This window comes from Tenrec ecaudatus, chromosome 3 (assembly GCF_050624435.1).
Source record: "Tenrec ecaudatus isolate mTenEca1 chromosome 3, mTenEca1.hap1, whole genome shotgun sequence".
NCBI classification, from domain to species: Eukaryota; Metazoa; Chordata; class Mammalia; order Afrosoricida; family Tenrecidae; genus Tenrec; species Tenrec ecaudatus.
In genome coordinates, this window is record NC_134532.1 from 136,106,280 (window position 1) to 136,128,905 (window position 22,626).

Here is a 22,626-nt window from a genome sequence, read left to right on the forward strand (position 1 = left end):
CACCAGTAATCCTCGCTTCCTTCACTGCCGCACCCCAGGAACGATCTGACTGACCCCTTGGATGAACGCACTGCTCGGGTCTAAAGAACCGTCTCTATAGATCAGTGTGCATCCTTTACTTCAAAAACAGGAGTATAAATCAGCTTTTAATTTCGGAGATTGAATCAGAGGGGAAAAAAACCCCAAAACCAACAAAGAGAAAATAGGCAAGTTCTAATTTGTGAGACAGTGCAGCTTTCTATTCTTCACGAGAAAGAGAATTGTGAATTTATAGACGTGTGCCACCAGCTGCCACATTCCACCACTTCCCAAGACGCGTGAACAGGAAGGCCAGCAGAGATACCCTAAGTCATGCCGTGCTGGTGGCAAGGACCCGATCCTCTGAGTCACTGTGACCTAGCCCAAGCGAGAGAAAGATCACAGTCGAGGATAAACGGGTGGGACCTCACTGGGAGGGCAGTGTTTTGCTGACTGGATACTGTACTGTGTATTGTACTGTACACAGTTCTTTGCACTATATCAAGGACTCCGGGGAACGGAGAAGGACTCTGTGCTTGGTCAAGTAGGGGCAGCAAAAGGGAGGAGGGCCCTCCACGGGATGGTTGACACAGTGGCTGCAACCAGAGGCTGCAGCCCAAGGACAGTGGTGAGGAGGGCAGTGGGTCTGATGGGGCTTTGTTCTGTTGTGCGTGGGTTTGCTAACGTCGGAGCTGGCTTGATGGCACCCAACAACCGCCACCCTCCCCCCGACTTCCTCTCTCTGAGCACCATCTCCAAGCTCAGCATCTTCAGTCTGCCTTCCTGCTTTCCAGTCAATTCTGGGAATCCGCTTGTTCTTAGGGAAGTTTTTAAAAAATCATTTTATTAGGGGCTCATACAACTCTTATCACAATCCATACATACATCAATTGTATAAAGCACACCTGTACATTCATTGCCCTCATCATTCTCAAAACATTTGCTTTCCACTTAAGCCCCTGGCATAAGCTCCTCATTTTCCCCTCCCTCACCGCTTCTCCCCTCCCTTATGAACCTTTGATAATTTATAAATTATTATTCTGTCATATCTTGCACTGCCTGACATCTCCCTTCACCCACTTTTCTGTCGTCTGTTCCCCAGGGAGGAGGTTATATGTAGATCCTTATAATCGGTTCCCCCTTTCCTACCCACCCTCCTTCTACCCTCCCAGCATCGCCACTGGTACCACTGGTCCTGAAGGGATCATCCGCCCTGGATTCCCTGTGTTTCCAGCTCCTATCTGTACCAGTGTACATCCTCTGGTCCTGCTAGATTTGCAGGGTAGAATTGGATCACGATAGTGGGAGGAGGAAGCATCCAGGAACCAGAGGAAAGTCGCGTGTGTCATCGTTGCTGGGTCGCACCCTCAGGGAATTTTTGTGTGAGTTCCAGCCATGAACCTTTGGGGTTAGTGGTCAAGTATAAGCCACTGGTGCCACTCAAGACACGTCTACTTGAGGGGAGATGAAGAAGGAATCCACTATTGACGTACGTGGTCATGCAGCCACTCTCGACGCCCTGCCTATTACCTGTCATCTAGTCAGTGCAGCTGTTTTATTTCCTTGCTATTTTTAAAGGATTTTTAAAAAGATTGCCTAGAAATGTATTTTTTTTCGCTTCTGAATTAGGCTTCATAATTAGAAAATAATGCCCTTCACGGCAAAATGTGTCTGGTTCTATTCCCTAATATGGGAATAATCCCCCAAACAGAAACTTTTGAAACATGAAAATGTTCAGGAAGACCCTCCTTAGAAGGCACCAATCAAAACTCACCTCAGTCTGAACCATCCCGTGTCTCTGCAGTCTCATGCACCGCACCACATCGGAGATGTCAAACTGCCAAAGAAAGAGGATGCATCTGCATGAAACTGCCACCGCACTGGAACCCCCAGGCTGTGTGGAAGACGCTGCACCCCATGGTCTTTCCTCTGCTTGGTAGCCTGGGGAGGCTGTCCTGGACCAAAGGACTCGGTGAACTGACTTTATCATCACGTAGTCGTAGTATCTATGAGTTTTCTAAGAAAAAGGAATGTTGTTCTTCTCTTATCTCTGAAACCTAAATATAATACGACAATGAACAACATTTTTCTTACCCTGTGTTTTACATAAAAAAATTCTGATTGATCTTTTAATTTTTAGCTGAGATTTAATAGCTCAAAATAAGGGAGAAATATACTCTATTTGATCTTTTATTATTCAAATTACTAACCTCGATATGAGAGCGTGAGGTGCAAGATACAATTGTTTTCAACCGTTTCTCTAAGAGGCAATGATTTTTAATGACATGTTATAGACAGTAAGATGGTTAAATTATAGTTATTAGCTCTATTTAGTAAAAAATTAGAGTAGTTGCTTAGGGAGAGACCATGTAACATTTCCCCAACTACTCGTGTCAATAATAAAAAATATACAAGCTGTTCATTTCAAAAATAGTTCTTCAGTGCTTCGCTATTTCCAGAACTTCTGAGCACAGGGTTTTCTTTTCTTTTCTTTTTTTTTTTAAGGAAGTTAGATATATCTGAAGTCTATTTTCCTTACTATGGACTGTAGTTTTGAATTACAATGTTTAATAAATTCCACCCCATATATATAAAGTAATTTAAGGTATACATATAAACATGTCAATACCAAACACCCAAGATCCCAACACCAGTGTTTAACATCTGAATGCGTCATTCCTTCTGGTCAAATGCTTGTACTCACTTCGAGATCTTGACTGATTAATCCTAGAACCACATCAATGCATATCAAGGTCCCCGAACGGCCAATGCCAGCGCTGCAATGAGTGATGATGGGGCCTGCGGCGTGCACGTGCCTCATGCAGGAGATAAAGGTGAGCAGGTCATCTGGCTGCGAAGGGGTGTCGTGGTCTGGCCAGGCAGTGAAGTTCAGGTGAGAGATGTGGCGCATCTCTCCTGTCTGAAATGACACACAGAGTGAGGCGGTAAAGGCATGCTGCTTTCCTCACAGATCCTTAGCTGTTGCATTTGGTTTGTTCTTTCAAAGTATGGCTTGTTGACTTTGTGAATGGAGGAGACAATAAGATTCCCGTTAAAACAGCAGTTCTCAACCTCAAAAAGTTTCACAGGGGTTGCCCGATTCATAACAGTAGCAAAATGACAGTGTGAAGTAACAAAGGAAACCATTTTCTGGTTGGAGGTCACCACCACATGAGGAAGTGTATTAAAAGGTCGCGGCATTAGGAAAGGAGAGAACCACTGCATTAAAGCAACACACATAGGACCTTTTGTCAAGAAGGTTGCTGGATCCACACTTTAAATACTGGAAAAACTCCATTCTGGAAACCCTGAAAACAAATCACAGTTCGACATGGGAAACAATCTTTTTTGGTGACTTGAATTCAAATCTTATTCTACTCCAGAGAAAAGCCAGAGCCATTTCAATGCCCCGTGCCTCCTATATACTCTGTCAGACCTAACTTAACCTCCTTCTCTGTCTTGTGGTCATTTCACTCCAGCCACAAAGTCCTTTAAATGCACTGGTCACGCTTCTGTCTCAGGGCCTTTGCACTTTCTTTTCTTTCTGACCGACACATTCTCCTCAGGATAATCCTCGCTGGTTCATTCACTCCTCAGCTTCTGAGGGGTTTTCTCCATATGCTACCTGCTCGGGTCTTCCCACACCCCCCCCACACCCCAACTCATCAACACCAGCATGTCTCGTCTGTAGGTGAGCTGTGTGCTATGTGGTCAGGGGCTTTGTTTGTGCTGCTCCACCCCTCCCTCCAAGACGGCCTGAGCTCTACTACGACCACGTGCTGACGAAATGAATAAATCATTTGGGGAAGAACGAACAATTGAGCTAGCGTAATACTGAGCAGGCTGCTGTAAATGAGTAAGGAGGTACAGTGTTTAGTTTTTAGTAAAGTCACATATCAGAAATCATGATTCCCAAAGAATGACGTTAATGTGCCTTGTTTCTATGAGAGAAGAATCACTGTTTCTTTCCCCTTCAATGAAGCCACAGGAAACGCAAGACTCATGCTCAGATTCACTGAAGGACTGTGGAGGTGAGGAAACACTGACAGCTCGAGCTAAGCTGTGCCCACCTAGCTAATGCAAGGTGGATGCAGTCAGTGGCAGGTGGCCACAATGGGACCTGCGTGGATGAGAGCAGGACATGGTACAGTTGTCCAGGTACTCCCAGGCGTGACGGTCAGCTTCCCTTATACGGGTGTATCTTCTGTTTCAACTCTTTCTCAGCAGCTTTACCCAGTAGCTCCTGAGGCATTCTGGCTGTCACTCAGTGAACGATGGTGGACAATTCCATGAAAAGTTATATTCTCATTTTAATATAGCTTATGCTGGAGGAAGCTTTTTGGCAGAATTAACAAATAAAAATCTGGACTAGATTTATGCAAAAGCATAGGGATGTTAGTTGCACTGAAATGGAAAGTCACTACAAACACACGGGAGACGGGGTGGAAGGAGTCCGGGTCTGGGCCGCAGCCGGGAGCTGAGCCTTAGTCCGCAGGACCTACCTGAATATCTTCGAGGGTCATGGCCCTTGCGACAAAGCCCTTCAGCTGCTGCGCCCGCACCAGAGCCAGCCGGAGCCGGCCACTGACCACGGTGGCTCCACCGAGGGCGGCAGGCCAGTAGCGCTGGCATTTGACTTTCTCGCCCTCCACTTCCTGCGTCATCATGGCGATCACAGTGGATTTCTGCTCCCAAATCATCTGCCAGAAATCGCCCACGGTGGTTGGGAGAGGCCCTTGGCAGGCGATGTAAGCAAACTCCTCCTTGCCCACGGGGATCTTAATGAAGCTGGCGTTGATATATCCGCCGTCATCGCCCAGGGGCACTCTGGTCGCATCGTCTGTGAAGTGCCCACCACAGAAGAGTTATCAGTGTGGTGGGGTCTTTTCAAACAAGCATCTTTTAAAAATTCTTAAATACTGTTATTGGGGTCCTTACATCTCTTATCACGACCCATTCATTCATCCAGTGCGTCAATAACATTTGCACATATTCTGCCGTCATCATTTTCGAAGCATTCTCTTCCCACTTGAGCCCCTGATATCAGCTCCCCATTTCTTCCCCCTCTCTCCTCCGCCTGCCCTCCCTCACGAACCCTTGATAAGTTATAAATTATTATTTTCATATTTTACATCGTCCTCTGTCGCCCCTCACCTCTCCATTGTTTGTCCCCCTGGGAGGGGATTGTATGTTGATCCTTGTGATTGATTCTCCCCCCCCCCCACTCCCCTAATTCTCCTGCTACCTCTACTCTCGTTGCTGGCCCAGAGGGGTTTATCTATCCTGGATTTCCTGTGTTGCAGGCTCATCTAAGCAGTCTAAGGGAAAGATGACCAGGAATGGTGACCTGGACCACAGGCGGGGTCACCAGCAAACATATTGAGGGGTGTTTTTAGCTTGCCGTGTAGCCGAATGTTGTATTTATTCTTCTCACTTATGTTATAATGTTATCTAAGATGTCAGCTTCGTGAGTTTCTCATGTAATTTACATATGGATTTGGATGAAGACGTGAAAATCGTAAAAAAATTAGTAAACTTAGTAAAATTACTCAGAGTTTCTTGCTCGGTGCCTAGAAAAAGACAAAACGGTGCCGCTTCTCCATCATGGTAAAGACAATAGCAACGGTGCTGAAGGTCTTTACGGAACACAAAAGGCAGCTCACATACAAGCTATGTTTGTCACAGACTTGCCTCTGTCTAATCATAGGGAACACACAAACTGTCACTCCAGGCTGCCCCAGTGAAAAGCTGATATAAACTATCTTTTACTGAGGATGATGACTTATTGAAGAAAATATATTAGTTGTAATTGACTTGGCAGTAACTAAAAACAAAACATACATTCAAAGCGATTGCCACTTCAAATATTTAGACATGTCACAATGATTGTGATTACCATACTGAAACTTTTTAATTTGAAGTTTTAAAACCCTCCATCAACTGCCCTTCTGTTACTTGGCTTCTTTTATCTCTGAATCAAGCTGGCCACCTGGTTCAGGAAAACAAACCCTTTCATTTCCTTGGGATCTGTGGCTTTGTCTAATTTTGACATAGAGATTCTCATCTGGCCATTATTTTGGCCTGAAAAATTCTCATTTAGATTTTGGTAAGTCACGGTCTAATACATTTTTTTTAAAATGTCAAAATTCACTTCTCACGGGAAGCTTTCTCAGTCAATCTTGTGTCTCCTTCTTGGCTAAACATTCCGTTGCATGTCCTTCTTGTGTAATTTATCGGTGTGCCCTGCTGCCGTCCAATATGCAAATACATACGGTGTCCCTGTCGGTGTGGTTACTGAAGTGACTGTGAGAAGCAACGACCTGAACTATTGGAAAATGGGGCCAAACTAGTATTTTGGCTCTATACATAAAGTCATAAAATTATATTGGTAATTATTGATTATAGGTAAAATGTGGGTAAAAATTATAAGTAAGAACGTTAGTTCATTCTCTTCCCTGAAACGATTTAATATATACTGCAGTGTGCACCGGCATGAGCTGGCAGGGCCATTGAGGCTGCATGTAGATAAGTACCCGGTGCCCACTGTAGACATTTCTCTGAATTTAAATACACGTGAAACAAAGCGATGCTGGCATTGTACACACGAATGTGAGAAACTGAAGGCAATTTTTACTTTTAAGAAGACTTTAAAATTACTGATTTAACATCATTGATTTTGTCCTGTGGTAATAAAAAAATCAGGAATGAATGCAGAAATATTTAAGATTCATCTGATTTTCAGAATTTAGAGATTTCTATAAGGGACTGTGTATTGCTTACTGAACAAACAAAATATGCTAGTTACTGAATTCAAACAGACTCTGAATATGTGTTTGTGTGTTTATGTGACAGACAGACTAACAAAGGTTTAAATTAGCTAAATCATACTGAGCACACATTCCATCAGAAACCCAATTAGAACTTACAGGGAAGTATATTTTTATATCGGTTCTTCCTTCTATTTTCCTTAGTTTGTCCAATTAGACATTGATCCAAAGGCTTTAAATTTTGAAGATTCTGTAAGCAGAAATTGAAATAAAGTTAAATTTGTTGAATAAGCAATAATTCAATAATAACTGCCAATACTTTCCATGTGAAGGGGGCAAGAAAAGCAAGCTTACAATCCCAATACTGATTTGATAAATCAATTGTTAAAACATATAACTAGTTTTTAAAATTGCTACAAAATAAGCAACAGTAAGAGTAAAAAACATCTATAGTTTGTGCATATATTTTCTGTATATAAACAAAATATCTCTCTGTGTGTATATATACCACACACCTATACTTCACGCTTAATACTTCTTACTCTATATACGTGTGTATACATGCATACTTTGTGAAGCAACATTTTATATATTAATTTTAAAACAATATTTTGTCACATTTTCAGTGAAACTTTACATAGAAAATGAGCTTCCCATTCCGCATCGGCTGTCTCTTCAGCAGGAGTCCACACGCACTCTTTGACTGTGTTCCGGTTCTTCCAGTTCCAGGGGCCTCCTTTTTTTATACCCTTGTCTTTCAAATAATTGTTGACTGCTTGGTCTCTTTTAGTTGTTCCTTTTTTGAATTTTCAAATGAGACACTGTACTCAAGGGTAAGATCCTTTATTTTGTGTGAAGACCTGTTATTTTACTAAAAGGGGGTTTCAGGAGACAGTTTCAGTTCAAGGCTTAATGAGTGTCTCAGAGCGATCTCTCAGGGACGCCTCTCGTCTCAATTGGCCCAGGAAGCTTGGACTTTTAAAGAATGTGAGTCGTGTTCTATGTTTTTCTCCAATTTACCAAGGGTCCATCTCCGTGGCCCCGATCAGAGTGGTCCCGGTGGTAGCTGGGAACATCTAGTCTTCTGCCTCAGGTTAGATGCGGCTCTTAGCCCTGCAGACCGGTTTCTTCTCTGAGGCTTGGGTTTTCTTCTTTCTCTTTGTGCCTGACGAGCAGACCCATAGTTATATCATGAGTGGCAGTGGGCACACTGTCGAGACTTCAGGAACTACTCACCCCATTGGGATGGCCAACATGCATTTTATGAGCTGAATCATGCCAATCGACTGAGATGTCCCACGAGATGAAGTTCTTAATCCTTTAAACTTAGAAAACCAATTTTGTGAGCTGCTTGCTTATATCCGAGAAGTAGCTGTAACTGTGCCTTCTATGATTTATTTGTGTGCTCACACATATACTTTCTTTTGTGCATATGTGTACACAGTTGTAACAACCTATAACACACACACATATATATGACCATAAACTTGTGTTCTGACTATTGCTGGTGGTGTTGCCAAGTTATATATATTAAAAGTACATGTTGAAATGGCCATCCTTACTTTTAAGAAGACTTTAAAATGACTGATTTTGCATCACTGATTATGAACTATGTGAATAAAAACCAGGAATGTGTGCAGAAATATTAAAGATTCATCTGGGTTTCACAATATATAGATATCTAAAAGGGAATATGTACTTCGTACTGAACAAAATTTCCTTGTTACCGAATCCAGTCTGACCATGAACATGTGTGCACTTCATAAGTGCCTTGAAGAAGCTAATAAGCTGCTGTGCTAGTGAGAAGTAAAGGGAAGCTGCGTTACGGAGGGTGATGATGCAGGAAGGGTCTCAGGCACAGCCGTGTAAAAGAGCCCTCAGGAGGAACCATCTCTGCCAAAAGGAGGACTCGAAGACAGAGCGCGCCCCAAGGACGACTGTGCACGTTAGTTTCCAAATGGACACAATGGGAATAATAGTATTTCGAGGCTTAAATGTAAAACAATGGGCACATATGTGCTCAAGAAAAGCCAGCAGCTTCTATTGATGGTGATGGGAAATTACAGGCGACACAACACGAATCAGGTAGTAGAGACCGCTAAGATGTACACACGAGAAATGGCGACTGTTAAATGCTGTGTTATCTGTCTCACGAGTCAAAGAACTCATCTTGGTCTTTTGTTTCAGGATTCTGAAAATAGTCCTTGGAATCCCAAAGCAATCTAAGTGTTCTTCATCTTTCAGGCAATGCTTAAACCGGCGTAAGTGAGTTGGGAGTCCCCCACTCATCAGCTTGGCAACAGGTCCCCGGAACAAAGGGGAACAAGATGAAGACTGAGAACAAATCACGACTGAAGAGGCTTGATGTCCTATACTAGGAGTTAGATCCCAACATTTCTTGGATGGGGTCTCTGAACTCCTCCCTCCTAGGGTTGTCAAGTGGGATAAACCTACATTGTGCCCCAGGAAGGCTCCGAGGACCACCACTCGATGGTGGTGCCAGTGAGAACATGTCTAGCAGAAGTTTTCAGACCCCCTAACTAAGCCGACCTGGGCAGGGGCGCTGCATACGGAAGAACACTAGAGGCCCTTTATCTGTGGAGCAAAGCAGGGCACACGCAGAAGAGTGGTTGCCCATGTCTGCACAGCTTTGTGGCGCAGGGGTGGGAACGACTCAAACATGGATGCACATTTGTTCTGCCGCTGCTTCTCAGTAACAGAAACTGCCGAGTGAACTCTGGGCACACCGAGTGAGCTCAGCTTCTGTTCAGATGGTTCATGGAGGAAGCCCTAGAAGTGACTGACCTCCCTTTTCTTTTCCTATTTTTACCTTTTTAAAAATCAGTTTATTTTTTAAAATTGTGGTAAAAGTGTACACAATAAAACATCCTCGAATTCAACAACTTCTACATTTAGTGCAACTGATTATAATCTTCATGCTACGAAACCGTGACCGATATCCTTCTCCAAGTCATTCCACCGCCATTAACATACACTACACGCCCCTAAGGAATCTCTCTTCTTCCTTCACCATGGTAAACACTGGTCAACTTTGGCTTCTTTTTGTAGTAGTTTTCTTGATATAAAATTCACGTCTCACGTACTGCCATAGTTAAATCATTTTTACAAGAGTTGTATATATACCACCATAATCAGTTCTAGTGCTCCATCCCCCTTCCCACACTGTTTGCTCCCCATTTCCCCTCACCCTCCGCACCCCCATCCCTGATAAAGTGATTGTCTCTCTGCACCTACTGCTGTGCTTCATGAACTAGGGACCGTAATAGAAACACCAAAAAACAAAAACAAAACTGAAAGAAGAAAAAAAATAATATATAGATAAAAGTAACAATAAAGAGTAAGAAAGAAAAGACCACTAACACTATTTGAAAAGCCGGGGAAGAAATTTCTGTGGTGGTACAAGTGAGAGAGATTTGATCCGGGAGAAAATGCAGGCTGGGTCAAGAGGGAGGTCAACTGACCAAGTGTCTATCATATTATATGGTAGCTAGCTCCACCACAATCAAGTTTACAATGATCTCTGTCTGATAGGCAAAGCTCCAGAAGTGGCCCACCTAGCAGGTAGTTTGAAGGCGAGTCCCTCCTTCAGAGTGGGGTTACGTTTTGCTTTTGTTGAGCGGCAAAGATGGGTGGTTCAAGAGAGACCAAAGGAACAAGGCCTCTGTGTCATTGGTACTTTTCACGTGGATGAAACTATAAACTACTGGGTGTTGTTTTGTTTTAAACTTTTTATTGTGGATTGGATGAAGGTTTACAGGGCAAACAAAGCTTCCATTCAACAACTCATATACATGAAGCTACTGCCACCAATGGACTACATTTATAGTGCATTAATTAATGAAACGTAAGCAGAGTTGGAATTGGTATTGGATTTTTAAATTTAATTTAAATCTTTAACTCTTTATCCTCATCTATGGGGCAGGGAAAATAATCTTCAAGGAAATGTACCAAGTTCCACATGGTTAAAGACATCCCTTTAAGTCAGGACGATTTGAATCCTAACTAGGATAATGGATGTACTGCTAGATATGACAAGATGGCACTTCTGTAGTGGGAACTAAGTTAACTACAATTGGGCTGGAAAGATAACAGACACGGTCAGCATTTGCATGATGTTTACGAACCGCGGGGCTAGTGAAAACACAGCTTCTTTCCACCTCAGTGTATACAGGTTTGGGGAAGCGACTGGCGCCCCACACTTACCTCCAGCTCCTTAGAAGGAATTCCCTGATCGAGCAAGCCCCGCAGCATTCGAATGACTGCCTTCAAGCTGGCCCCCGTGTATCGGCCGGAGGGAAGCACCGTGATGACAGGCAGAGCGGCGAGCTCCTCGCTGGTCAGGAAAGGGTGGTCTAACGGGAAGAGAGCAGTGCATTCTTTCAAAACAAACACACGGACGCCTCAAAACTGAGCTCCTCAAGATATGACCTCGTCTAAGTATATATCCTCGCCCCACCTATTGTTACGAAAGTGGGAGTCTAAAGTCATGAGAGAATTAATTAATGATAGAACCAGTAGATAGACAGCTAACTAGAATTAATCAAAGAAAGTCTTGGCCACAGCAGGGACCTTACACCCAACATTTATGAAAACATGCCACTGATTGAACAGAAATTCATCAGGATCATTTATCTATAATTTCTAAAGGAGTTTAAGTTGCTTCTTTTTGTTCTCTTGCTGTAAATTGCATAAAGTTCTCGGTAAACAAGTAGCTGGCCTGGCTGTATCGCTGTATTTAAATTAGTTTCTAAGCCTTAATAGAAAGTCCCCTTGTAGGAAATAAGAGCGTGGAAACCCTGGAGAGTGGCTCAGTTACAAAGTGAGAGAGGCGCAGTAAGGGGAGACAGACTTGACTGCAATTGAAAAATGACACTGGTTTCCAGGGGAATAATCCTCTATCTTTTAAGTTATTCTGTCCATCTAGTCTATCTGCAAATAAAATGTGCTCCTGGATTCCTTATTCCACAGTGTCAAAATTATGACTTTGTCATTCTTTTAACATTATTTATACATTTATTTGCCTGTCTTCCTCCATGTCACTGAATATTTTAAGCCACAACTGTGAAAATTATACAAATGAGCCCTGAGGTTTGTCTATGACTTAGCTTTATGTATACAACAATACATACATATACACTGTTGTAACATACACAAAAGTACACACACACACGAGTGTTATATACATAAAGCTAAGTCATAGACAAATGATATCCGTGTGTATATGTCTATGTAGACATATGAACACACACACAGTGAACTTATTTTTACCACCCATTCCATTGCTTATGATGCAAACACTGGCCATACAGTTCTTGCCTTTACTGGGCTCTTCATGGTTTGTTGGCTCCATCGGCAATTCAATGCTCCCCCAGGTGAGGTCGTCATCATCCATTTTCCTCTCGTGTGACTTCTCAGCTACACTACAGCAAGGAAATACAGGTGTTTGATTTTCGCCAGTCTCAAGACAGAGATAAGTTTAAATACTATTGTCCCAATCCACTTATTTTCTCTACAGTCACTAGAGTATTTTAAAACAGATTATTAAAAACAAATCTACAATTTTAAAAATGTATTGGCAGATGTAAGTTAAACTGATCTTAAGCATATTTTAAATATTGTTTTAAACAATATCACACAGAGCCCATCGGACCCCAACTCTTTGTTGATTGTTTTTCTACACACAACTTAAAAATATTTTCTGTTGTTTTATTTTGTTTTTAAATCAGTAAAAGATATTGGGTCCTAGACACTGCAGTCATTTAAGCAATGGAAAGTTTGTCCCTTTTCTCTAAATACATCTAACTGCTCTCACAGCTAGCACCCCTCATGTGCATGAAATTCTGCACCAGACATCCTAATTGTCTGGAAACTTCACTCCCTGGCCCTAAGGAAAATAAAAAAACCAAAAACTCCCCTGGAAAAGAATTTCTATGGAATTCTAACCAAACTCCATTAAGTGGACTGTGACAAGATTAGAAGTAATACAAAAAAGAATATTTTAACATGTGGCTATCAACTTGGGGAAATCATTTTTCTGTTATAGATCGGTGTGATTTTTAAAGGTAATGCAATCCACTCTCATAAGATGTGCAGAATTAGAGTAGAATGAACAGGGAAGAAAGGAAACGAATGGCAACTGAGTGTGAAGGCAGGCCCTCATGCCAGAAGGAAGGAAGGCCGAGCGAGCAGACACGAAGTGTCAGGCCAGAACTTCACAGGGCCAACAGGCGACAGCCTACAGTTAGCACACAGGCAAAGTGTTAAATGCACCAAATAAAGCTGCTACAACTAATACAATAGGGCACTACCTTATGTGTTCCAGGCTGTAACTGCACCATTTTAAAATGCTTTTCCTAAATTTATTTATTTTTAAAATATCACATGAGTAAAGTGCTAAAACTAGTGTGACAGTTCAATTGAATAAGTATTCCAGATCTCTGGAGGGATGGATAGGGAGATATTTAGAACCTTCACCCAAATTCCTTCCCCTGCCCCACGTCCCCCTTGATGACAGTGGATTAATGATGTGCTTTGCGGATTTTTCTTTCCCATTGAGTTATCTGGTCCTCTTGGCTGATGAAGAACCACCACGAGGTGAGGCACAAGCATCATTCAGGGGGATGCTCTTCAAGCGACTGACCAACAGATCTGGGTTTGGAGCGGCAACTGCCCAGATATCAAGTTTTTGAATCTCAGACTGAAGTAGCCCTCTTGGGGCTGGAGAATGTGGTGGTCTCACTCCACCTCTCCACGTGATGGCTGATTGAAATTGTGCCAATAGAACTCTCTCTCTTGCTGCTTCTGTGAAGCCGACCTTAAATTAACCTCATGGGGCGAGACCTTGGGCAGCTGATGCGGCTCAGGGCAGTTTTCCTCTCCCCTGCTGTAGTTGGGAGAGGTCATCATTTACTCATAAAGTCTTATTTTATGGAAAACAAACTAAATTCCAAATCAACACCTAAATGGAAACGTTCAGAGGACTTGCAAAACAAATACATCTCAGGGGCTTAAAATTGTTTACCTTTCACTTATTGCTTTCTCTTCAGAATACTCTTCACAGCCATTGCTTTTGGCGGCCTACAATGACGAGAAGTCAAAACCAAATCAGCGAATTGTAACAAAAAGCAACAATCTCATATTGGCCAATTATTTCCTATTACTGTTAAATTTCTTCAAAACACACACACACACACACACACACACACACACACACACACACGATTCATACATTGAAACCTGGCTGAAGCATCTTCTGTGGCCTCAGAGCTTTTCTTTTTCTACTGTTTCCATTCTTAATCCTTACACCCACCTTGCGTTTGATCCGTTATATAAGGACTGTTAATATGGAGAGGTGAGAAAAAAGCAAAATAACAATGTCTCTCCTTCTCTATACTTTCCAAAATTTTAACTTTCTTTAGTAAGAATACAAAAAAAGATGGAAATAATTTATTTAATAACAAACTGAAGATAGCAACTAAATGTATATCTATAAACTTTATAATAATACAAATTACATCTGTATACAAATGCCTACATTCCATAGTCATAATGAAGGGTATAAACCAAGTTTTCATAATAGTCACTTTGCATGAAGATTTGGACTGGATAGAAAAAGAATGTATATTTATGCATTTCTACTTGAAATGTTTTTTTCACAATGAAGATGGTAATATTTTCATGCTCAAAATAAATTTGAAAAATTAAAATTTCTGCTATAAAATTTCATCACAGTTCAGTATAAATGAATATTATACAAGGGGAAAAATAAAAAAATATTTCCGTAAGTTCATGTGAACCTTTATTACACAAAAATGTCAAAATGCTAAGCTACTGCTTCTTTACCATACCTCCATTGAGGTCTGTATCTTTTGAAGGTAGTGTTTCCATCTCTGTTTGTTCTTCCCCAAAGAATTTTGTGTTCTTCAATTTATACCATACCCGAAAGGTAATTTTGGCTCTTTGCCAAAACCCCACTGCCACTGTATTCTAATCTATTCTGACCCATGGCAACTCTGCGCAGAGTTTCTGAAGCTGTAAGTCTTTACACAATGGATACCCTCATCTTTTTCCTGCAAGGTGGCTGGTGCGTTTGAACCACCAGCCCTGTGAATAGACCATAGCACCATTAGGGCTCCTTTTCAAATGGATACATTTTGTGCCATGGAAAAATGATTACCATCGTCAAAATTTTAACAATATTCAAGTGGACATCTTCTGAAATCACTGAAGCTTTGTAACAAGTTGACAGGAAGGCAGCCCCCATCAAACATTTGCAGGCCCCTAATGAGATGAAGGCAGGTGCACTGCGGAGAGGACTTGTCCGAAGCCATCACTGATGGTAGTGGCCTATTTGAACATGCTCTGCTGGACACCAGCCTGTACACGTTCCACCTGGGGCCCACCAGCCATACATTTTGACTCAGCCTCAAAATTTATCCAGGCTGTCAAGCTCTTTCTTAGCTTGGAACTTGATAAATGATTCTTTCACAGGGATAAGATGGATTTTAAAATCTATTTTGTAATAGATAACATTCAATTCTCTTTTTTTCTTAAATGTGTTTAATAAATTGTCGGTGTTAATTTCTGGATTAAAATGGGGTGTTGTTAGATGCCATAGAGTCAGTTCTGAGTCACAGCACCCCCATGGACAACAGGAGGAAACACCGCCTGGCTCTCCACCACCCTCACAATCGTTCCTCGGCTCGAACCCTCTGCTGCAGTCAAAGTGAGGAAGGCCCTCCAGGAGACAGACTGACACGGTGGATGCAACCGTGTAATATCCTGCGTGGTTCATGTAGGCGTTATCCTGACCTCAGGAAAATCTTCAGGTAGCGGTGAGCCATCACAGTCTGTGTCTTCTGCTCTCTCTTCAGACAACTTCCCATTGGTGTTCCATGTATCTGGAGAGAAAAATAAATATGCCAACGCAATTAATGAAACTAATGAAGCAGAAGAAAATTGGCTTCATTTACCTGCAAAAGAGGAAGTAAATAAATATACACAAACTGGCTCAATGTTCTAAATGGAAAGGTTATAAATAAATGTCAAGAGCATCAAATATCTATTTGCATTTATCTACTGAAAGTGGACTGACTCAAGAATGGCTTAGCATCAATCAACTGAAGGAAAATATTGCAGCCATCACTCTTAAAAGTAACAGCTATTATATAAAGAAGGGTATTTTGAGATCTCATTACTAAGATAAACCATTCAACACTATTTTACGGTGGTGGTGGGATCTTATATTTTCCATCAGTGAGAAATAGGAGAAGCCATTAATATAGTTTATATTTACTCCAAAATGGTCCTGAGAGATGTCCTGGTATTCCTTATCTTACTAATGTAGGTGTTCTGGTTCACCTACCTGGAACACAGGCATCTCCTGCTGCGTTATTTTGGTTTAAAAGATTCTGGGCCTCCTCATCTACAACGTCCAACAGAGACTGGATAACTTCAGCTTCTTGAGGATCATCATACATATCATCTTCTTGTATATCAGACTCTTGGAAAACAATCATTTACATGATAATTCACATAAAAAATGTTTGTATGGCGGACACTAAGGGCTCAATAGAAAGTAAATGTCTAGAAAGATGATGACAACATATGTACAAATATGCTTGATATAACTGATGTATGGATTGTCGCAAGAGGTGTAAGAGCCCCCATTAAAATTATCTTTTAATAAAAAAATTTTATGTGCTGAGACACACTGTCATTAGAATATGCTGCTTTCAATGTACGGCCACTGAGTCTATTCAGACTCATAGTGACCCTCTATAACACAGCAGAGCTGCCCCCATAAATCTTTATGGGAGTAGATTGATCGCCTGATCTCTTTCCTGAGGTGGGTTCAAACGGAGGACCTTGTGGTGAGCAGGTCTGTGCACAGCCCACTACTCCACGGGGGGTGCCTGAGAGGATGCTGCTAGGTTCTTTTAAATCTTAAGATTCTACCTTTTAAAACAAAGACGTCCTGGAGACACAGAGCTTTAAGAGCTTAACTACTTAAAAAGGCAGGTCAAATCCACCAGCTGCTCTGTAAGACTACGGCCTAAGAAATCCCCTTGGGCAGTCTAGCCTGTCCTATCAAGCTGTTGAGCTGGAATCCACATGACTGCAAGGGGCATGGGTGTGCTCTGAAAAGCAGCCATGACTGGAAACATAGTCCATCACAACAAGCCCCGGTGTTGCTCATAGTAGTAATTCTACAACGATCCTGGCTGTTAAAGACCAGGAGCACACAATCTAACTGCAGCCTGCAGAGAACAAACCAAACTCAACAATGCTGGGGGACACATTTTCGTGTTGTGGTTCATAATACTTGAATTTTGGGTGAAAGTTTACACAGCAAGTTCAATTCCCATTCTACAATTTCCACACAATTTTTCAAAATACTGTCAACATGTTTGTTGTTTCCTGTCTGTACTCTGATTTTTCTGCCTCCTTGTCTCTTGCTCTGTTTTTGGAGTAACTGTTGGCCTGGTCTTATGCTGGTGGAGTTTTCAGTAGAGCGCTGACCTTCGGGGTAACATGAGTATTTTATTTTGACTGCTACACTCTGCTATTTGTCAAAAGATGGTCTCCGGAGAAAGGGTTGGTTTTAGGCTTAAAGGTGTCTCAGGGTAATAGTCTCAGGATATCAGTCTGCTTTCTACTTTCTGGAATTTTTTTCTTTTTAACTAGTGTTTTGAGTTCTGCTTCACATTTAACTCTAATTCTACCTGGGACCAACCTTTGGGGTGGCAGCTCGGCATCTTTTAGTTCTTCTGGGTCTCAGAATACAGTGTTTGTGGCCCATATAGCTTTGCTGATTGTCTGCATTTTTGCTGACCTTCTTACTGCTTTGTTCCTGGGTAATGACATCCATCACCTTGCCTTACACGGCTGCTTGTAAGCTTTTAGCTCACAGGTGCTCCTTCTGTCACTAGGCTACAGAGCGGCAGTTCTCAACCTGTGGGTTGGGACCCCTTTAGGGGTCTACCGGCTCTTTCACAGGGGTCGCCTGATTCACAGCAGTAGCAAAATTATAGTTATAAAGTAGCAACTAAAGTAATCTTATGGTCGGGGGTGGGGGGTGGGGTGGGGGGTATTACCACAACATGAGGAACTGCATTAAAGGGTCCTGGCATTAGGAAGGTTGAGCACCACTGCTACAGATTAAAATTGTTGTGAATTACGTTACGCCAGTTAACTGAGTTAAACTATGAGACGACAGTCCAGTGACATGTCTTCAAACCCAGAAAACCAATCCAGGAAGGTGTCTGGTAATGTTTGAGACACATTCACATTTGTGTCTTCAATCAATACCTATGCAAATACTCATGTAGAGGGGGCTTCCGAAAACTTTTATTGTGAATTGGGTGAAGGTTTGCAGACAGAGTAGATCATCCATTTACAGTCAAGCGTCACCTCATTAATGATCATCCCTTCAGTGTAATATCACTTACCCCATTTCCTCCCTGTATTTCCTGTTTCCATTTCTCCTTCCCTCCTAACCCTGCTGACCATTGTCCTTGGGTGAGTGCTGTCCTTCTGCTCTCAAACGGTCGGTGGTTCTAAGCTGTGGACCTCACTGAGGCTCCTGCTCTTCTATGGACATGTCTATTGCTAAGGCTGACAATGGAGCCGGAGCCGGAGCAATGGTCCAGACCTCCCGGGTACCAAGAAGGGCCACAGTCCTGGGAGTTCCATCATTATCTATGGGACTAGTAAGCCTGCTATCTTTGATGATTCTCAAAAATCTAATATCTTTTAATTCCATTCTCATAAACTTTTTTGATGTCCCCTCGTACTTGTTGTTACACAAAACTAGATACTTTCATCAGTTCCTCTTCTACAAACATTGGTACCTATGAATGTACCAATTTGCCACTGATAAAGCTTTTTATGAGACATTAATAATTTAATATTTATCTTCTCAAATTAATCTCAAATAACTTGAGAAAAATATACATATAGATTGTGCTAGAGATTAATGATTTATAATGCCAAATATCCTTGAGAGAAAATTTCTAAACTACTAGGAAGTCAATGGATGGTTGCTTCACAGAATCAACAAAACAGGCATCTCTCCAACCAACTGAAAAGAATTTTAGTTTCAGAGATGAAGATGGACGTTGGCCATTTGCACAGTAATTCAATTAACATTATTTTTTTACATTGTTCTTTTACTTCTTTAAAGCCAACCTTTATTTTTAAAGTTACAGTAGCATGTAAGGCAAACAAAGATGATTTTTTTTTCTTACCTGAATTCAGGCATTTAGAGTAACCCTCTACTGGCTCATTTGGAAAGCTAACTTGGGACAGGATCACATTTGTTGATTCTTTCATCTGGAAAGTAAAGCCTTTTCCTTCAGGTTGCGAAACTTCAATTATTCCTTCTCCATTAGCCTAAAGAGTAAAATAATAACATATTTTTAGCTTACTTCTTATACCGACTTCTAGGATTGGTTAGGGAATGTACATCGCCTCCCCTTATTGTTCTCCTTTTCCTATAGATTTTTATTTGCTCAGAACAGGGGACTACTTCTCTGACTCCTTTGCAGCTAGATATGGCCGTCTTGTTAAATCTTAAATTCTGGCCAATGAGATAAAAGTAGAAATGCACAGATTTCTGGGAAGTGTTCCTAAAAGGAGGTGGCATGCCATTTTCCACCCCACCCTGCTCAATGCTTCATCTAGTGTATATGATGGCGAGAGCCAATGGAAACCTTCTTGGAGCACAAAGATGGGGATGGTACCCCTAGAGATGATGCAATGATGTGTTCGAAGAAATTTGGGTCTCTGAGATCTAAGGAGCTAACAAACCAAAACTGTGGAGGCTCTCCCTCTAGTTTTTATAAACAAAGGAGAGAAGTAGCCCTTTAAATGTTTTGACTTTATTTCCTATAAGAACTTCTCATAATAAGAGCACCTGATTGAGTCATTAAATGAATCAATCTTTAATGATTTGTTCAAGTCTAGCTATTTTAGTTCAAGAATAATAATTCCCCACATCATTTCTGATAGTTTTCTTCACTGACTGTATTCATTAAATGGGCTCATTTTATATAGTGATAAAATTCCAAGAGAGATAAACATTTTCTTTTTTTTTTTGAGCCTAGGCTCCATATTATATTTGTGGCCTTAGATTACATTTCTGGCAGTTTTATAAACCTTAACTATAGGGCTAATCTCACTGGGTAACTTGTTATAATCACAATTACACTGTTGAATACGGTGCATATTTTCTAGGAGATTGCCAGTCTTAGTTTTATAGGCGTGTCAAAGGAGAGACGAAGGGCTAAGTTTTCTCTATGTGGTGTTTTGAGTTTGGTTTTCCCCTGGGTGATTGAGAATTCTCTCAGCAGTTTTTTTTCCAGGCGCCAGAGTTAAAGTAATAATAATAAAAGCAAATTCTTCCTTCCGAACTTTATATAACAATGAAAGCAATCCGGCAACAATTCAACAGAATTATTCGAAATTCTAAAACTGCAACTTTGGGGGTAAGGATAGAGAACTTTCTTAAAACCTCCCTGGCGGTCTAATTATGTCATTAATTTTGTACCCTAAGCAGTACATTGTTTTGCATAAAATTTGTTGTTTTATATTGTAGGCCTGTAATTCTTACAGTTAACATTTACCCCAAGCCACACTCGGGATCACCGCCAGGGAGGTACTCATTGTTAAGTAACAGTTAAATGGCAGGCTGGTCCTGATAGTATCAACGCAAGCCTGAGTCAATGAGCTATTAATACAACTTGTAAGATGCAAAACTAAGAATATATATAGCTTCAGGGAAAGCCCTGCGGCGTTCTTTCTGTTTTGATTTTAATATACGCAGCGTGAAAACTTCCTCCCCGTAACACAAAACCAAATGCGTATCAAGGATACGAAATAGCCCACCAGGCCTGCGGCTTCACTTTCCTCCACCCTGTGATTCGGCAGGCACCCAAGTTCAAGACGTTCTCAATTCTACTTTCTGGAAGGCTGCAGGATGACCTCTACTGAACGCCTCCTTCCAGGGGGGATGAAGACTTCGCAGGGTGGTGAGCCGCACGCACTGCCCAGGCGCTCGCCACGGGAAAGGAGTTGGACGCTGGGTGCAGCGTCGGGCAACTCCAGGGCCAAGAGAGAAAAAGGAGGCACCGCCAACATAGGGGGGCGGCGGCGGGGGAATACAGGAAAGTGAAGACCTGGGATGAATCAAGAGGGCGTCAAAAAGTTCAGTGGGGGTGGTGGAGGAATTAAAAGATTATAGCATTTTCACATCTTTTGGAGCCTCCCCGACTTTCCCTCTCAGAGGAGGGTGGGAGTAAGTAGGGCCGACGGGCTCAGAGGCGGGCTCTTTCCTTCCCACGGCTTCCTGCGCCTTTATTTTCAGCCCAGCACCCGCCTCCCCTCCCGAACACCGCCTCCCCTCCCGAACACAGCAACATCCTTTCCCAGCCCCGCCTCGCCCGGCTTTGAGCCTCACCCCGCAGCAGCTTCGCCTAAGCAAGAGTGCCATGTCGCCTCCCGCTCCAAGCACTCAGACCGCAGCTCCCTCAGGAAACCTCGAGATAAACATTTTCATCCACCAACTGCCACCAGTTGATTTTGACTACTAGTGACCCCAAAGGACAAATAATTTCCCCATGGAGCTCCTGAGTTTGTAAATATTTATAGCACATCACCTCATCTTTCTCTCATAGAAGAGCTGGTGGATTTGAATGACCAACCTGTTAGTTTAATCCACTGGGCTAACAGAGTTCCTACAAATTTATTCAGAGGATGCTTAAATGTAATTAGCATGAAAGGGTCATTATAAGGAAGACCAGAGCTTTAAAGAGAAAGACAAATTTGTGAATTAGGTGAAGGTTTACCGAACAGATGGTGGTTGCACATTCAACAATTCATATACATTCGGATTGAATCCCCTTGATGCACCATGGCGTATCCCATTTATTTCCCATGTTTCCTGTCTCCATCCCCCTTTCATTCCTAACCCTTTGAACTTTATCCTTGAATAAATGCTGTGGTTTTTCTCTTAAATGTCTGATAAGTCCAATGTGGAGGTGAGTTCAGTTCCAACCTGAACAGTAGTAACTAAGGGTCACAGTCCTGGGGGATTCCCATCAGTCTCTATCTGACCCCTACAACTGGTTTCTTTTAGGTGTGTGCATTCTGCTCCATGTGTCCTTCCCTCTATTCAGGACTCTCCAACGTAATCCTTTTCAAAGCATGTGGTCATGGTAGCCGGGCACCAGCTAGCTCCCCCTGGGCTAGCATTACAGAGACAGGTGGCTGTGTGGTCCATTAGTTCACCAGACTAACTGCTTGCAGGTATCTTTCTATTTTATCACTCCCTTTCTCTTGGTGTTAAGAAGCCAATAGTTCCAACTTAGATGGCTGCTCACAAGCTTTTCAGTCACAAAACTTAGGACAGAGAACATTGTTTGGTGAACAATTGATCTTGGTGTCCCCCAAGACTATGGTCTTGATGCCTTAAGGCCCAGTGACTCATCCCTTCAAGATGTTTAGTTATATCTAAGTAGATTTCATGGCTTTGCCCCCAGATATGTACCATGGAAAAACTTGCAGCAAAAGTAAACACTGATACAGAAATATCCTCTGTCAACACCCAAACCAACTGTGTTGTCATTGATTCAATCCTGACTCATGGTAGAACTTCCCCCTAAGGTTTCCAAGACAATAGCTCTTTATAGTAGAAAGCCTCAGCTTTGCCCCAAGGAGCGGCTGGTGGTTTCAAACTGGTGAACCTGTGGTTGGAAGTCCAGCACATAATCAGTACACCACCAACACTCCGCCATCCTCTAGCAAACCTATATATATATTC

At 42.1% G+C, this 22,626-nt stretch overlaps 1 protein-coding gene across 17 annotated transcripts in view; it reads right to left on the reverse strand.

The window, feature by feature from the left end:
* Nucleotides 1-22,626, reverse strand: part of PTPN13 (protein tyrosine phosphatase non-receptor type 13) — a 234,606-nt gene that overhangs the window by 14,466 nt on the left and 197,514 nt on the right. For 12 of the 17 annotated variants that reach the window (XM_075544059.1, XM_075544061.1, XM_075544052.1 and 9 more), the window contains 10 exons: nt 19,055-19,199; nt 16,171-16,308; nt 15,618-15,706; nt 13,828-13,883; nt 12,114-12,226; nt 11,010-11,158; nt 6,945-7,035; nt 4,521-4,858; nt 2,723-2,938; nt 1,793-1,855 (listed from right to left, as the gene is read on the reverse strand). In XM_075544059.1, coding sequence (XP_075400174.1) covers nt 1,793-1,855; nt 2,723-2,938; nt 4,521-4,858; nt 6,945-7,035; nt 11,010-11,158; nt 12,114-12,226; nt 13,828-13,883; nt 15,618-15,706; nt 16,171-16,308; nt 19,055-19,199 — 1,398 coding nt within the window. The remainder of the gene's footprint in view (nt 1-1,792; nt 1,856-2,722; nt 2,939-4,520; nt 4,859-6,944; nt 7,036-11,009; nt 11,159-12,113; nt 12,227-13,827; nt 13,884-15,617; nt 15,707-16,170; nt 16,309-19,054; nt 19,200-22,626) is intronic. The other 5 variants (XM_075544066.1, XM_075544069.1, XM_075544068.1 and 2 more) reach the window with 1 other exon arrangement.